At 40.9% G+C, this 17,946-nt stretch overlaps 2 protein-coding genes and 1 long non-coding RNA gene across 5 annotated transcripts in view; 2 read left to right on the forward strand and 1 right to left on the reverse strand.

Moving 5' to 3' along the window:
• LOC110536067 (RILP-like protein 1) overlaps positions 1–2,756 on the forward strand; it is a 28,392-nt gene extending 25,636 nt beyond the window's left edge. Inside the window, exons 7-8 of one of the 3 annotated variants that reach the window (XM_021621598.2) lie at positions 1,001–1,088; positions 1,708–2,756. In XM_021621598.2, the coding sequence (XP_021477273.2) occupies positions 1,001–1,088; positions 1,708–1,713 (94 nt within the window). In that variant the 3' untranslated portion in view covers positions 1,714–2,756. Of the gene's footprint in view, positions 1–1,000; positions 1,095–1,707 lie in introns of those variants that run through there. The other 2 variants (XM_021621600.2, XM_021621599.2) reach the window with 2 other exon arrangements.
• A 455-nt stretch (positions 2,757–3,211) lies between these two features.
• Positions 3,212–5,059, forward strand: rilpl2 (Rab interacting lysosomal protein-like 2). Its single transcript, XM_021621601.2, has 4 exons — positions 3,212–3,809; positions 3,970–4,121; positions 4,223–4,360; positions 4,838–5,059. The coding sequence occupies exons 1-4, from the start codon at positions 3,516–3,518 to the stop codon at positions 4,857–4,859; spliced, it is 606 nt and encodes a 201-aa protein (XP_021477276.1). The 5' UTR covers positions 3,212–3,515; the 3' UTR covers positions 4,860–5,059.
• A 224-nt stretch (positions 5,060–5,283) lies between these two features.
• LOC118937371 lies at positions 5,284–9,048 on the reverse strand. Its single transcript, XR_005034687.1, has 4 exons — positions 8,915–9,048; positions 8,703–8,791; positions 8,287–8,473; positions 5,284–8,179 (listed from the first exon to the last, which is right to left on the reverse strand). It is a non-coding gene; the product is annotated as an uncharacterized LOC118937371 (long non-coding RNA).
• Between the last annotated feature and the right edge of the window lie 8,898 nt (positions 9,049–17,946).

Raw genomic sequence — 17,946 nt, forward strand, 5'->3', positions numbered from 1 at the left:
GTGGGATCTTTTTGTGTCGGTAAACGCTTTTATGCGCCAATATTGGTATAATAACTATCATATCAAAGTAAACTTGGAGTCAAGCGATGACGTGTGGTCCTCCCACTATGAGCAGTCCGTTTATTAGGATACAGATGAGTTATTAAATTATTATGAACTTCACAGGGTAGTGAAAGTGCAAGGTGATGAGCTTGATGCTCCTTTACAATAAATATTGAGGGTCTTACTCTGGTGACATGATCATCGATGCTTGGCTGCCTTTTGTCAAATCTTGGTCTTTTGTCCATGATAATCTCCTCATGTAGGAAATACGAGCACTATCTGCGAGCTGTTGGCTAGAGCGCACGTGCCAATACCAGAGTACACACAGACTCGCTAAATAACACATTTTGTTTGAGAAACCATCAGTACAGTTGAAAATGCGATGGAAACCCATTTAACTTTTATTTTTTATTCGGTACATGGGAATTTAAACGCAAAAGGTATTTATGTGCACTACATCGTCACGTAAATACTTTTTTCACCAACAAGTACATTTGATGGAAATACATGTCTGGTGGGAAAATTGTTTTTATGCGGATTTTAGAATATTCGCATGACAATTGGATGGAAACCTAACTTTATATATGTATGTCTCTGACCAATATGCTTGCGTGAGCACTAAAACAAATAATGACAAATTAATTTCCACAATGCTTGTTTGGGAATGTTATATTTGTAGAAGGACCAGGTTGAACGGATAAAGTTTCCGCACCATTCTGTGACTTTTTCCAACTACCATAATAATGTATTTAAGGTAATTTACAAATAATTGTGAAGAGAAGAAAAATGACCACTCCATAAATAAATTGTTTATTATTAATTATTTAAGTAGCTTACTTCGTCTAGATGTGGCTTGCCTCCTTTGCCAATCTGGGTGCTGCGAAGAAGTCACTTTGCACCAAAACTCGGACTACTTTTTTTCCCGCTTATGTCTCTTCATCTGTACTTCTTTGGACAGGATATTCACTGCAGTAATGCCGATGGTAGCAGCAGGGTTGATTGCAGACGATCCAACGTTACAGCCGATCAGACGACTTATGTCCTGTGTATGAACTTTTACATTTATTTCATCTCTTTTTGTGATGTCATTGTTGGTGAGCCAAGCACCGTCACTGTGCCAAAGCCCCTCCACGCCTGTCATCTCAAATGCAATACTTCCTTGTGATCATGTGTGCATGATGTGGGAGTATTCTTATTGGCTGATCATGTGTAGACCTTGAACCAGCTCATCATAGAAGATGCCACAATCATTAAAAATGGTCACCTCTTTTGCCAATATACTAATCCAGCAACTCACTATTACATGTACAAATCCACATATGCATGTTGTCTGAGTTAGGATTTTTTCATAGCATGGATATTCACGGTTGACAGCTCTTCATTTGTTGAATAAAGTGGAGTGACTAACTATGTTACCCTCTGACAGGGCAAACCTTATGCACTTCCCCAACCTTTTGTTTAGCAGTTTTCCTCATGCATGCTCTCATTCTGCTTTTGTCCTCATTCTGAGAACTCAATGTTCTCACTCACTCTTCATGAATAATCTGAAGTGTAACCAATGTATTTTATTGATGTATTTTAGTAGTAGCATTGTCATGGCTTTTTTTTCTTTTTTTTTGCATGGTGTAACCTAAATTCTTAATTTCTCTCATTGTACCTATCCAGGTTTAGCATCTTCTCTGGAGAAAAGAGGCGACCAGAGGAAGTGATTTGTTATTTGCACGCAGAGCAGGCTCAGGAGGCACGGAAGCATCCATAACCAGGGACCTACACTGAATGCACAAAACATTAGGAACACCTGCTCTTTCATGACAGACTGACCAGGTGAATCCAATTGAAATCTATAATCCCTTATTGATGTCACCTGTTAAATCCACTTCAATCAGTGTAGATGAAGGGGAGGAGACACATTAAAGAAGGATTTTTAAGCCTTGAGACAATTGAGACATGAATTGTGTATGTGTGCCATTCAGAGGGTGAATTGACAAGACAAAATATTTATTTGCCTTTTGAACGGGGTAGGGTAGTTGGTGTCAGGTGCATCAGTTTGAGTGTGTCAAGAACTGCAACGCTGCTGGGTTTTACCATGCTCAACAGTTTCCTGTGTGTATCAAGAATGGTCCACTGCCCCAAAGAACATCCAGACAACTTTACAACTGTGGGAAGCACTGGAGTCAACATGGGCAAAATCCCTGTGAATGCTTGACACCCTGCAGTCCATTGAAGTTATTCAGAGGGCAATAAGGGGGTACAACTCAATATTAGGAAGGTGTTCCTAATGTTTTATACACTGAGTGTATAATGTACCATGCTGGTGGTCTCCAAGTAAAAACATGAAGAGCTTCATGCCAAGAGGGATTGTCAGGACAAAGTTGTCTTGTGGGGACAATGGAGAGATGGATTCAGGAGAGAATAATGTGCAATCTGAGAGAGATCCTGTGCCTTTTGAATTCATTTTTAGTTGTGCAGACTATGGTGCTTTATACTAGCAATAAGTATTAGTGTAACTTCAGAGATTGCTCACATGTTTATTTTAACTATTAAAGCAAACTTATACCAAGTCTGAGGCCCCAAGTAAGAGAAAATATATTGAAGGCATTTTGACGTGATATAACTATCCGCCATATTTAAATTGTATTTATGTGAAGATTTTATTTTGACTATGCTGCACTTGAGTTTCCTAGTGTCTGAATAAAACGCTGGCATATTGTTGACTATCTGTGATGTGAATATGTTCACCCGTTTTCAATGTATGCTCAATATTAATTGTAGACACCTAAAAATATGAAATGGCACAATTGTTTTTTTTTTTTTTCACCTTTATTTAACCAGGTAGGCTAGTTGAGAACAAGTTCTCATTTACAACTGCGACCTGGCCAAGATCAAGCATAGCAGTGTGAACAGACAACAACACAGAGTTACACATGTTTTAATGCCTGTCAGTTCTTGCATTAAAATGTGAGATATTTTGGCCTTGTTCAATTTGATAGTTTTATCCCTGATTTTTCAGGTGCCTCTGCAAACTTTGAGACCCCCAAAGCCCCCGGGTTGACGGAATGTCAATCAAACTTCGAAATTGATAGTATAGTGTTGAAAATACCGGGGAAATATCACGTGCTGTTTCACCTGATTAGTGTGTCCCTACTGGATAATGCGCATGGCTTCACCTGTCGCCAGGGAAACTTTCATCTTGTTACAAGCGGCGGGGAACAGGCCATTGCTATTGGTTTATATGTATGCCACTTATAGACTGGATACAGCAAGTCAACCATTCAAATTTAGAAAGAGGAGGGTTTATTCAGTTAGCCTACTACCGGTAACTTGAAGTGGCTACTGTAGCATGCATGGAACTAAACTTAAAGTTCACAAGTATTTTGTATGTTAAATGTCACAACGCTCGATTTGAGAAATCGGTCCCACCGTTTGAGAAAACAAACTTTTGTTGAATTCAGTGCGTCTTTGGAGTACGAGCAATGGAAGAATTGAGCGAGTCTTCACCCGCTTTGGCGTTCGAGAAGGAAGCATTTGAGCTGACGGTGGAAGATGTTTATGACATTTCATACGTGATTGGCAGAGATTTGCTGAAAATAAGTACTACAGGTGAGGAAGTCTCCGATTTGCAATTCAAAATTGTCCGGGTTTTGGAGATGTTTGAAACGTTAGTGAATAAGTATAACCTGTCATTGGAGGAGCTGAAAATGGAACGAGACAACTTGAAGAGTGAACTGGATAGAATCGTGAGAGAAAGTTCTGCCGGGCAGGAAGCGGTAAGTTTGATCTTTTCAAACCGGGAAACTAACTAACGTCTATCAGGGTATGTTCAAGAATATTGTAACGTTTCACAGGGTTGCTATACACTACTGTGCAACATACAGTTGTGGACTCCTTTTTGTTCTACGTTTAGCCCTTTAATCAATATGTTCTCAGCAAACACTAGGACCAAACAAACTGGTGGTGGACCTGAAAGATCCCAATAGACCACGCTTCACAATGCAGGAGCTGAAGGAGGTGCTTCAGGAGAGGAACCAGCTCAAGGCCCAGCTACTGGTGGCGCAAGAAGAGTTGCAACTCTACAAGAGGTAGAATACACAACCAGACTTGACCAGTTAATTTCCCATGCAAACCGCACCACCTCACCCCAACCCACACAAAAATGTAATGTAGTGCTTTGTACTTGCAGTGGGATGCTGCCACCGGGTGAGCAAGCCATGGTAGAGGTTGACTTAGTATCTCCATCCCCTTCAAAACCTGTTCCTGACACAACAGATGAGTCTAAAGAAGAGGAACCTAACGAAGGAATGACCACCATCAGAAAGCTGTGAGCAATTAGCTTTTTTTCACCACTCAACTTTGCATAATCATAGTGAATTGCAAGAAGAGCATGCAGTATGACATGGTTTATTTACACCCTGAAAACAAGTATTTCAGAGACAACCATAGTATCACACAGGAGACAACCAGGTGGTTTGTTCTCACGGTCTGTCTCTGCCCTCGTAATGACCTGCTTGTGACCAGCTGGCTGTGTTTGTGCTGATGCTGTGTGATTGGGAGAATCTGACTGAAGAGGGGGAAAGCGAGAGCTGATACCACTTCACCAAGCCAGCTCCGCTGCAGTTGTCAGTATTGTTATTGTCGGACTTACGTGACTCAGTCAAGCCTCGGCTGACACTGCAAATTCACTCAATCCCCCGTCGCCTCCTCTAAGACTAGTAACGTCCAGGCATGTACATTGTGTTGTCAAACTATTTGCAGAGCAAGTTCTCTAAAATAAACTAATTCTTATTTCTTTTTGTAGGTTTTCATTCAGACGGAAATAAGGACAACCTATGAGAACAAGGACCTAAGACATTACTAATGATAAACCAAACATTTTTATGCACATTTCTATCAATGCATTGTATTAGATCAGTTTTCAGTAATGAATGGAAATGTTTTTAACTGGAATAATTTTGCTTTTGAAACTAACCCAGTTGTCTTTTTATAGATTTAACTGTTAGTCATTAATACAAGTATGGGAAAATAACTATGCTCATTAAGGTCATATAACATGGTACAGACCAATGATTTATCCAGTGCATTCAGAAAGTATTCAGACCCCTTACAGCCTTATTCTAAAATTGATTAAATTGTCTCTCCAATCTACACACAATACCCCATAATGACAAAGTGGATTTTTAGAAATGTTTTCAAATGTATTCAAATGGGATATAATTTACATAAGTATTTAGAGACTCGTTACTCAGTACTTTGTTGAAGCACCTTTGGCAGGGATTGCAGCCTCGAGTCTCCCTGGGTATGATGCTACAAGCTTGGCACACCTGTATTTGGGGAGTTTCTCCCATTCTTCTCTGCAGATCCTCTCAAGCTGTTAGGTTGGATGGGGAGTGTTGCTGCACAGCTATTTTGAGGTCTCTTCAGAGATGTTCAAGTCTGGGCTCTGGCTGGGCCACTCAAAGATATTCAGAGACACATCCCTAAGCCACTTCTGTGTTGTCTTGGCTGTGTGCTTAGGGTCATTGTCCTGTTGGAAGGTGAACCTTCACCCCAGTCTGAGGCCCTGAGTGTTCTGGAGCAGGGTTTTATCAAGGATCTCTGTACTTAGCTCCATTCATCTTTCCGGGGGGTGTAGAAGCCACCGCGTGCCCATTTTGGCAATCCTACACAATTGTAAAAACAAAAAATTAATTGCCCCACAGTGGTGTCATAATACCCATAAAGTCTAGCGGTCAAACGGGGAAATGGTTCCAATTGTTTTTCCACCATTCATTTTTCTCATAGGGGATTATAGAAACAGTTGAAGGGTGTGTCATGAAGGCTTACCCTGGCGTGACATTTTTGTTAACCATCTAAATTGCTTTCAGGCAAGGTGACTGAAATATATTTTGTGCTATTTACTGACTCAAATGCTAATTAGCATCAAAGTAGACATCATGCAAGACTACAAATCCCTGCACGTCAACTCTAGTTAACGCCTTTGCTAACAGGTAGTGTACATTTTTAACTCCAGACCATTCACAGAATTACCAATTTTATTTATTATTACATTTAGCTAATGGTTAATCCAGAGATTTTTACTATAATTTGTCACTCATCCATCTCATGGCATTTGTAGTTCTTACTGATTAGCAACTAATTAGCGTTTCATTTGTTGGGGGTAAATATTTTGATAAATCATCTTGTCTAATGAGAGATTCACATGGTTATCAAAATGTCACGCCAGGGTAAGCCTTCATGACACACAGCTCTTCTAAAATCCCCCATGAGAAAAATGAATGGTGGAAAATCAATTGGAACCATTTCCTGGTTTGACCATTAGGCTTAATGGGTATTATGACTCATACTGTGGTACTCTATAGAAATGCGTTTGTCCAGGTTAGTTTGCCACATTTATTCTATTAAACACCAATGTAAACTTTTAAATTATGAGCAAAACAAAAATAAACTATTGAGATGACTTAAATGTTTTTCCTTAACATTTTAATTGAAATGCTGATGTCTTCAAAACCTCTCAATGGTCAAAATATAGCATTAGCGATCCAGGGTTTATATACATCATTGGTACAGACTCACACCTGTGTCCTCAAACAAAGGAACTGTAACAGTTCCTTTGGACACGTGGTTGAACATTGTGACGATGGAACTGTTCAAAGACCAACATTCAAGACTGGTTGCAACAGTAGCCCTAGTAGAGACAAAGACAGGACCTCCAAGGGCTTGATTCTATCTACAGTGCTAAAGAGATGCAATCAACATTAAGGCAAACGCTGCATGTCAGTTCAATTTGAAATGGCTTTTTAATTCTGAACTTCAGCGATACTGATGGAATCGAGCCCATGACCACTATACTGCCCCAGATTCACTATACCTAACTCATACACCTGAATCCCATCAGCATAATCTGCCTCTACCTTGGGGTTGAGTAGCACAGATCATGGTAATGAATCCTTCCCAAAATGATTTGTCGATTAGATAAATATATAAGCTCTTGTAGCAAATATAAAAGTGTTACCAAAATTGTTCCTTGTCCAGAAATTGCATAAAAATGTACATTGTAGGCTCGGAGTGACTGAGCATAACTATTTTACACTAGTTCACACAAGGGCTTTTAAAGTCCATTTTACCTTTCAAATAATAGAGCAGCTGTAAAAGAAAGCTGTTTAGAATGATAAAGTTACAAATCACTTCATTTGTTACACATTTTGTAATACACTGACCTACAGGGAGGATGTTGGACTGTTACATGTCTGTGAATATTAAGTGGTACATTGTCAAAAGGCCAAGCTAGCTTTTCTATTCATTGCAAAAGGAGCTTCCATGCTAGCCAGATATCTGAACAGATTTGTCTATGTACATTTAATTTACTCTCAAAGAGCAACTTACTTTGTAAATTGTTAATGTATTAGGATTTCACCCATTGCAAAATATCTACATTTAAAATCAAGAATAAGCTGGTGTCCCAGAAGCCTGGAGAGCATTGACGATCATATGAAAATTGTTGCTTCAACTAGAACCATACCTAGCATTATAAATTAGAACAAATATAAAAACGGCATAAAAAAAATAGCTAATGTTACAAATATTATTCATATCTTCTTGGAAGCACAGGCCTAAATATGTATAAAAACTACCCCCAAATCCAGCAATATATTGATATACAGTTTTAACAAATTGATCCATGTGTCATCTTGAAGGTTGTCTTCAATATTGTTCATACTGCCACAGTTTTGCCCAAATACATTGCTTGAAAGGGCAGATTAAAAATAAACAAAACGGCCACTTAATTTGTCTGACCTGGAATGCCAAGTTGGCAGTTTAGTGCCAAGGGAATATTCAGGGCCAAGAATAAGAAAAAAAAGCTTTAATCAAATGCACTTCGTAATTCTCTTGAATACTCTGTTGGTGTAAAAACAGCACATCAGTATTTGAGCAAAGTGTAAGCCGAGATGGATTCCTTGCTGCGGTCACCATAGTCATAAAGCAGCTCTTCCTCTGACTCAGTCTCCCTGGAAGCCACCAGTATGAGATGTGTTATTCCATCTATGTCATGGAGTTTGGTCTGGCAGTTGCCAGTTTTACTGTGGTTTAGCAGCCTTCCCAGGCGAGTTGATTCTTATGTAGCATCCACACCTTTAAAAATCTAATTAAATGTTTGAAAACATCAATGAGCAAGCTGATAACAACATTGTGGCAATGTATAAGTCATAGTTAATTAATACAAATTTTAAATAAAGTTTGAGTAGATACCTTAACAGTATGTTTTGCTGAAATAGTACATGTAGCAGCCAGTCCCAGGGTCTTGGGCATACAGAGCGCCTCTCTCCTTGGCATCAGCCAGATGCATCAAGTCTCCATGATACTCAATTACAAACTTTCCCTTCTTGAAATATCTGACAGCAAATACTCCTCTTCCCTTCCCCTCTATATGTTTGGCCTATTGGGGTTCAAGTACAGGTCAAATCAAATTACAGGTTAAATTATCCATTTCAGTACAATGTTACTTTAATTTCTAAACTAACCTGTAGTCCTTCAACTCAATTTTTATCATGTAATCAAGGTGTCATTGATTACATTAAATTCTGAGCAAGAACATGTTTTTTTACTTGTTCTTGCATGGCACTGTTGATCTTAAAGCACAACTCACTCTGGTATTATAAACTGACCTTCAATTCAGCTTTGCTTTTTCTGGAACTCTTGTCTAATAGGATAATAATCTGTGACCTTCCTGTTTTGGGCAGCATTGCTTTCTGCTCTGGATGAAAAGAGAACACAGTATTCCATGGCCAGATGATCTGGTGATGCAGTGCTGGCTTGATCAAATACTGTGCTTAATTTGAACAAATATTTTACTGACATGTTTGTCAACATGACTTACTTTTTTTACTTTGACTAGCCCCCTTCTCAGTTTTGAGCTTGGTGATATTGCCATCTAGTGCAGTTGGGTTGGGGTGTGATTTTAGATCCTCCTCCTGGACATGCAGGGTAGTTGTCTCTCTGGGTACCAGTCTCCCTGAATATAGTGGGGAGAGAAGCAGTGTACATCAGACTTTGTTGTATAAGCAAAACATATGGCTTCAGGAGAGGAATGCTATGGATGCCTAAATAAACAAACAATTAGCGGTGTCATAAGACATTGGTCAGTGGACATTACTGCCACTCACAGGAGATTATTCTGGGGGGGCCACTTAACTCCGATCTGACTCAAAGGAATTAGAGGTTCAAAATATATACACTGCTCAAAAAAAAAGGGAACACTTAAACAACACAATGTAACTCCAAGTCAATCACACTTCTGTGAAATCAAACTGTCCACTTAGGAAGCAACACTGTTTGACAAATTTCACATGCTGTTGTGCAAATGGAATAGACAACAGGTGGAAATTATAGGCAATTAGCAAGACACCCCCAATAAAGGAGTGGTTCTGCAGGTGGTGACCACAGACCACTTCTCAGTTCCTATGCTTCCTGGCTGATGTTTTGGTCACTTTTGAATGCTGGCGGTGCTTTCACTCTAGTGATAGTGATAGTATTATACACTAGTGATAGTGTGATATGGAGTGCAAGCATCGCCATGGTCTTATTCAGACCAATATCGTATGATGAAAAAGAGCAGGTAGTTGAATTGTCACTATTGGTGGTGGTTCGAAGGACAAATGGTGGGTTACCTTTCCCTTTCTTTGATGGCTCAGTTTGAAGAGTACATTTCCCAGGCACATTTTCCTCTTGGATGACAGAACTTGAGTAGTCACACAGAGAAGATCTGGGTATGCTGGGACTCTGAAGACTTTGTATAGTAGGCTGACAATTACCTGCATCCTGCAACAGTAACATATGCGACATGCACTTGTGGCTGACCATTATATGCATCCTGCAGATTTTTTTTTTTTGTTAAATTGATTTTTTTGTATTTATTTTTCACCTTTATTTAACTAGACAAGTCAGTTAATTAAAACTTATTTGGGATTGAGCAAGAGGTTGAAAGTAATAAGAACATTTCCCAGGACAGACATATCTGAAATTGCCAGAAAGCTTAAATTCATGTCAATTTAACTACACTGTCCAATTTACAGTAGCTATTATACTGAAATACCATGCTATTGTTTGAGGAGAGTGCACAATTTAACAGGTAAACAAATATTGCACATTTGGGCAGTCTTGATACAAAACTTAAGTCTAAAACTTTGCACATACTCTGCCATCTAGTGGGCAAAATCTGAATTGCACCTGGGCTAGAATAATTCATACATTTCAAAGATGGTACAAAAAAATACAAAACTGTGGTTGTTTTTTCTCTTTTCATTATCTTGTACCAGGTCTATTGTTTTATTCTCCTACATTCCTGTCACATTTCCACAAACTTCAAAGTGTTTCTTTTCGAATGGTACCAAGAATATGCATATCCTTCCTTCAGGGCCAAAGCTACTGGTAATATATTGGGTGTCATTTTAGGCGAAAATTGAAGAGGGGCGGATCCTGAAGAACAAATACTTATTTTCAATGGCCGCCAAACTCTAGCAATGCTGGGCCAATTGTGCGCAGCCCTATAAGAGTTGTGATACTGCCTGGAATCGAACCAGTAGTGACTCCTCTAGCACTGAGAAGCAGTGCGTTAGACCACTGCGCCACTCGGGAGTACAACACCCACTTGAATAACTTCGCTAACTGAAAAGTATTGATAACCAATTTCCAACCCATTTAATAAGTTACCCCATTCATTTCTGGTTTATTTTCCTTTGGCTACCTTTTGCCATGTCAACACTCCCACAACTAAAAGTTTTGCAATGTAATGTGCTTCGTTGTATTTTGCTAGCGAACATCTGTATCGCTAGAAACCGAATAGAAACGCCACCACCACGCCATAATAACAAGACATGGACTTCCAGTCATTTAAAAGCTACTGCATCCCTGATTGGTTAAACGCTACTTCTAGTAGAACGTGATTGGCGTGGCGTGAAACATATTTTAGAAGCCCATCGTAAATTCACTCTGGATTGCAAGAGTGCGCGCTAAACATTCGTAAATTCTGAGCATTGTGACTTCACAACGTCAGTCAAGCACCCAAGCTAACTGGCTAACGTTGGCAAGCTACATCCAGACACAATGAGAGAACACCCCACTCTGACCATTTTACTAGACCTAGCAGAGCTGGTTAGACTGTTTTAATGTTATCCAGAGCATTGGTGACTAACTGCTGCTGGCAACAATTTAATTATGCTCTTTATTCCTTTTTTATTATTAATGAAATTGTTGCCAGAAGCACAGTTACAGTACTAATGCTCTAGATGACATGAAAACAGCCTAACCAGCTCTGCCAGGTCGAGTACAATTATCAGACTGAGGTGTTCTCTCATTTGTGTCTAGAAGTAACTTGCAAGCTAGCCAACTTTAACCAGTTAACCGCAGACAAGCACCCAAGCTGTCAGGTCGCTTGGGTCACAATCTTATAAGGTGCTGGATTTACAAACGACCCAGACCACACTGACCAACTGGAGACAATTTTTTCAGAATGGCACAAATTCCCCGATATCAGGGTACTCATGTCAACACACACTGCTCAAAAACATAAAGGGAACACTAAAATAACACATCCTAGATTTGAATGAATTAAATATTCTTATTAAATACTTTTTTCTTTACATAGTTGAATGTGCTGACAACAAAATCACACAAATTATCAATGGAAATCAAATTTATCAACCCATGGAGTCACACTCAAAATTAAAGTGGAAAACCACACTACAGGCTGATCCAACTTTGATGTAATGTCCTTAAAACAAGTCAAAATGAGGCTCAGTAGTGTGTGTGGCCTCCACGTGCCTGTGTGACCTCCCTACAACGCCTGGGCATGCTCCTGATGAGGATGGTCTCCTGAGGGATCTCCTCCCAGACCTGGACTAAAGCATCCGCCAACTCCTGGACAGTCTGTGGTGCAACGTGGCGTTGGTGGATGGAGCGAGACATGAGGTCCCAGATGTGCTCAATTGGATTCAGGTCTGGGGAACGGGCGGGCCAGTCCATAGCATCAATGCCTTCCTCTTGCAGGAACTTCTGACACACTCCAGCCACATGAGGTCTAGCATTGTCTTGCATTAGGAGGAACTCAGGGCCAACCGCACCAGCATATGGTCTCACAAGGGGTCTGAGGATCTCATCTCGGTACCTAATGGCAGTCAGGCTACCTCTGGCGAGCACATGGAGGGCTGTGCGACCCCCCCACCCCCCCCCCCCCAAAGAAATGCCACCCCACACCATGACTGACCCACCGCCAAACCGGTCATGCTGGAGGATGTTGCAGGCAGCAGAACGTTCTCCACGGCGTCTCCAGACTCTGTCACGTCTGTCACGTGCTCAGTGTGAACCTGCTTTCATCTGTGAAGAGCACGGGGTGCCAGTGGCGAATTTGCCAATCTTGGTGTTCTCTGGCAAATGCCAAACATTTGGGCTGTAAGCACAACCCCCATCTGTGGACGTCGGGCCGTCATACCACCCTCATGGAGTCTGTTTCTGACCGTTTGAGCAGACACATGCACATTTGTGGCCTGCTGGAGGTCATTTTGCAGGGCTCTGGCAGTGTTCCTCCTGCTCCTCCTTGCACAAAGGTGGAGGTAGCGGTCCTGCTGCTGGGTTGTTGCCCTCCTACGGCCTCCTCCACGTCTCCTGATGTACTGGCCTGTCTCCTGGTAGCGCCTCCATGCTCTGGACACTACGCTGACAGACACAGCAAACGTTGTAGCCACAGCTCGCATTGATGTGCCATCCTGGATGAGCTGCACTACCTGAGCCACTTGTGTGGGTTGTAGACTCCGTCTCATGCTACCACTAGAGTGAAAGCACCGCCAGCATTCAAAAGTGACCAAAACATCAGCTAGGAAGCATAGGAACTGAGAAGTGGTCTGTGGTCACCACCTGCAGAACCACACCTTTATTGGGGGTGTCTTGCTAATTGCCTATAATTTCCACCTGTTGTCTATTCCATTTGCACAACAGCATGTGAAATTTGTCAATCAGTGTTGCTTCCTAAGTGGACAGTTTGATTTCACAGAAGTGTGATTGACTTGGAATTACATTGTGTTGTTTAAGTGTTCCCTTTATTTTTTTGACACTTTTATTAAAACTGCATTGTTGGTTATGGGTGTGTAAGTAAGCATTTCACTGCAATACCTGTTGTATTCGGCGCATGTGAATTAACACTTGATTTGAAATGTTTAAATAATTGACGTAAGAGTAGGCATAGGCTATATATTAAACATACGGTGTTATGTGTTAATAACATTTAGACTACGTTACCCAGCAGGCTATGTGGGCTAGGCAGATGGTTAAGGAATGCCTTGCATGGCTAAACACGGAATGTTCTATCTAAAGTATATGTTCATTAATTTAAAAGTAGTTAAACCTACGCCCCAGTTTGTCATTATATAAGGAACAAACATAACATGGTGTCAGATTGGTAGTCGCTATGAAGAGACAGAGATAAAAGGAGTAACTCTACACATTTCCGCGACGAAAATGGAACATTCTACCACAAGTCAAGTGACGTGAGTAGTCGAAGATGCTAGCTTGCAAGAGCGAGGACAACGAGCCGCAGCAGCGAGAGCGAGGCTGCATTGGAATCTGTTGACGAGCAAGTTGATGAGCAACATGCTGAAGTAAGAGAAATTGACTGTTCCTGTTCTCCGTCATGGAAAGGCTTAGTCCTCCTACTCCTATGCAGTTAACAGGCAATTTAGCTGACAATTGGAAACGTTTCAAGCAGAGATTCAATATCTACCTAGCAGCCAGTGGTGCAGGGGGAGATGATAAATTGAAAGCTTCCGTTTTTCTGCATGTTATTGGAGAGGATGCATTGGACATTTACAATAGCTTTCAGCCATACGAGGCAAACTTGACATTTGACTGTGCTAATGGCTAAATTTGAGGAGTACTTTGTAACAAGCCAGAACGTCACGTTTGAGAGATACAAGTTTTTCTCTGGGAGTCCGTTTTGACCAATATTTGGCTGAGCTGAACACATACTGAGCAAAACGTGTGAATTTGAAAATCTGAAAGACTCACTAGTGAAAGACCGAATAGTCTGTGGCATACTTGATAATGGACTCAAGGGGAGATTGCTGCGTGAGCAAGATTTAACTTTGGATAAAGCAGTGAATGTGTCGAGCAGCTGAAACCACCAGAGCACAAGCTAAAGAGCTGTGCAGGGATGAGACGTCAGTCCATGCAATAAAAAGAGAGGAGCAATATACACCGCCTTAAAAAACAAAAACAAGCAAAAGAGAGAAATCAAAACACTACATGTGTTAAATGTGGATGTATCCACAAGCCAAAAAAAATGCCCTGCATATGGCAAATCATGCAACAACTGTGGGGAAAAATAATAATTTCTCGAAATGCTGCAAAGCTGAGGCTACAAAGAAAAAGGTTCACACAGTCAAGGAGGAGATTGAAGAATTCTTTGTTGATTATGTGGAAATATGCAATGCAGTAAATGCTGAATGGATTGTGCCATTGACTGTGAATGAAACTATAATAAAATTCAAGCTTGATACTGGAGCACAGGTAAACCTGTTGTCGCTGGATGACTACAAAATGCTGAAGGTGAAGAGCAAAATACACCCGGTGAAAATGAAGGTTACTGGTTATACTGGGGAGAACGTACCAGTCAAAGGTAGCTGCATAGTAACTTTACAGCACAAAGGAAAACAGTTCAGAGCACAGCTGCTGATTGTAGAAAAGAGTGTACAGCCTATTCTAGGAATCAATGCATGTGAAAAGCTCAATTTGTTAAAAAGAGTGTATGTAGTGACATCACAGACTGAAAATGACCAAGAATCAATACTGGCTGAGTATGAGGATGTGTTTGAGGGTCTTGGATGTTTACCAGGAGAACACAAAATGTACTGTTGACAAAATTACTCCAGTTGTGCATGCATGCAGAAAAGTTCCATTTGCACTGAGGAAAAAGCTCAAAGATGAACCCGGACGCATGGAAAAGATGGACGTCATCACAAAAATGGATGAACCTACAGACTGGGTAAGCTCACTGGTTATTGTGGTGAAAAATAACGGCGATGTCAGGATATGTCTAGACCCGAGAGATCTCAACAAAGCAATCAAGAGAGATCATTTCAAGTTGCCAACCAGAGAAGAGATAATGTCGCAGTTTGCTGGAGCAAAGTGGTTCAGTAAGCTTGATGCCTCATCAGGATTCTGGCAAATGAAGCTAGATGATGCAAGCTCAAGGCTATGCACAGTCAACACACCTGAGGGCAGGTACAGATTTCTTCGTCTACCATATGGGATTCTCTCAGCGCCAGAGGTCTACCACAAGACAATCCACATGATCTTCGAGCACATTCCTGGAGTGGAGACTATGATGGATGACATCATCGTTTGGGGATCCAGAAAAGAAGAACACGATGCGAGAGTGAGACAAGTGCTGGATCGGACACGGAAAGTTAACCTAAAACTAAACAAGGACAAATGCGAGTTTGGTGTGAAAACACTTACCTTTGTGGGAGACGTACTTTCAGAGGACGGAGTCAAACCAGACCAGAGGACAACATCATCTATCAACAACATGAGCCATCAACAACATGGAGCGCCCGAAAAACAAGGACGATGTGAGACGCTTCATGGGCATGATCACCTACCTTGCAAAGTTCATACCTCAACTGTCAGCACAGTTCGCTCCACTCAGATGTCTTCTGGAACAGAAAAATGAATGGGAATGGTCCCATGAAAAGGAAAACTGCTTCAAAAACCTGAAGAAGTCAATCACAGAAGAGCCAGTGCTCAGGTTCTATGATCCAGAGAAAAGCACAAGGATTTCTGCAGACGCGTCACAGTTTGGCCTGGGAGCAGTTCTTCTGCAACAGCATGACACATGGCAACCCGTCGCTTATGCGTCCAGAGCCTTGACAGGCACAGAGACAAGGTATGCACAAATAGAGAAAAAACTACTGGCAAGCACATATGCTTGTGAAAGGTTTCACCAATACGTCTACGGGCGAGACTTCGAAGTAGAAACCGACCACAAACCATTGGTGTCAATCATGTCTAAGCCACTGAATGATTGTCCAATGAGAATCCAGAGAATGTTGATCAGACTGCAAAAGTATGATGTGAAGATGATCTATACCCCAGGAAAGTTCATGTTCGCCACCGACACTCTCTCGAGCAGTCGACACACAGAAAAACACAGATTTAGGCCTACGTCGACACGATCGTAGCATCACTTCCTGTGTCTTCTGAGAGAATGGACAGATCAAAAGAGAGACCGCAGCTGACCAAACAATGACGGAAGTTGACCTTTTTGACTGCAATGGCAAAAGTCACATTGTTGTTACCGACTACTACTCAAATTACCCTGAAGTAGCAACACTGCCAACTACTTCCAGCAAAGCTGTAATCACCTACCTGAAATCAGTCTTTGCAAGACATGGGGTTGTGTCTGAACTGTACTCGGACAATGGCCCGCAGTTTTCAAGTTCCGAATTCCGATCGTTCGCTGACTACTGGGGATTTCGACACAACACCTCCAGCCCCAACTACCCAGGGTCCAACGGCTTAGCAGAGTTCAGTCAAAATTGTCAAAGGTCTGATGAAAAAGGCACACGATGGAAAGGAGGATTTCCTAAAAAATCTGATGATCTACCGCAGCGCACCGCTGCAGAACGGACTTTCACCTGCACAAATGTTGATGGGACGTCACTTCAGAACCAACCCACCCATTCATGAGGACTTGCTAACACCCAGAGGTGCTCAGAAAGTCAAACTCGCAAAGGAAAAACAGAAAGACAAACAAAAAGAGCGACACGACAAAAGTGCAAGACACTTACCTGAACTGAAACCTGGAGATCATGTACGACTCCGAGACATCACTACAGGAACCTGGATGCAGCAAGGGTGTGTGCAGAGAGAAGTTGCACCATGATCCTTTGAGATCCAAACAGAGCATGGATCACAACTGAGACGAAACAGAGTGGATCTAAGGCTGCAGCCATTCACTCAAGGGACTGAGGATCATCAGGAGGATACTGCTGAAGCGTCAAATGCTTTTAGAAATGGACAATTCAGTCAGAACACCCTGACAATGAACGCTGTCCAACTGTTTCAGGAAGCACTTCAGCAGAACGACCAAAAAGGACTGTCAGAGCTTATTGAGAATTGCTAAAAATTGAAAAAAGGGGCACCGGGACTGAATGTTTGGTTTATGTGAAAAGAAATAGGGCCACAATAGAGTATTGTTGGACAGACTATATTTAGTTGAAAAAATATATAATTTCTTTTAAGGAAAAACATTTTGGGAAAGAAATGTGTGTTATTGAATATTGCATGTTATGAAGGTTGAGTAAACAAATGTGATGTGTAGTTACATAGAAAAGTAGTTTTCTTTTAAAAGAAAGAAGATGTGTTTTTATGCGTTAATAACATTTAGACTACGTTACCCAGCAGGCTACGTGGGAGGTGGATGGTAAAGGAATGCCTTGCATGGGTAAACATGGAGTTTTCTAGATGAAGTATATGTTCATTAGTAGTAGTTAAACCTACGCCCCAGTTTGTCATTATATAAGGAACAAACATAACACATACAATAACAATGTGTATGATTATTTAATTGTAATAATGTCCTTTATCCTTATTAGGCTATTAGCACAGGCTGAAGTAGATGTGTACGTCATCAGCAGCATTCTTTTTCATTCAATAAGTCATCTGAGTTTGACATTTAGGCTTTAGAAATATTGTGTTAACTATAACCTAATACAGTATAACAAAAGGTGAAAATAAAAATTCTAAATAAAATGTGTATTATTTGGTAATTTTGTCAAAGTTATTGTTAGAATGTCGTTTTTGGCCTTTAATAAACATGGATTTGCTATTTTGAGGATATATTCCATTGTGGGTGTCAAT

This window comes from Oncorhynchus mykiss, chromosome 11 (genome assembly GCF_013265735.2).
Source record: "Oncorhynchus mykiss isolate Arlee chromosome 11, USDA_OmykA_1.1, whole genome shotgun sequence".
NCBI classification, from domain to species: Eukaryota; Metazoa; Chordata; class Actinopteri; order Salmoniformes; family Salmonidae; genus Oncorhynchus; species Oncorhynchus mykiss.

Excerpts from the sequence above, each read along its gene's own strand:
- rilpl2 (XM_021621601.2), top strand. The coding sequence starts at position 3,516 with ATGGAAGAATTGAGCGAGTCTTCACCCGCTTTGGCGTTCGAGAAGGAA. Across the intron at positions 3,810-3,969 it reads GTTCTGCCGGGCAGGAAGCG|CAAACACTAGGACCAAACAA; the intron begins GTAAGTTTGATC and ends ATATGTTCTCAG. Across the intron at positions 4,361-4,837 it reads ATGACCACCATCAGAAAGCT|GTTTTCATTCAGACGGAAAT; the intron begins GTGAGCAATTAG and ends TTCTTTTTGTAG.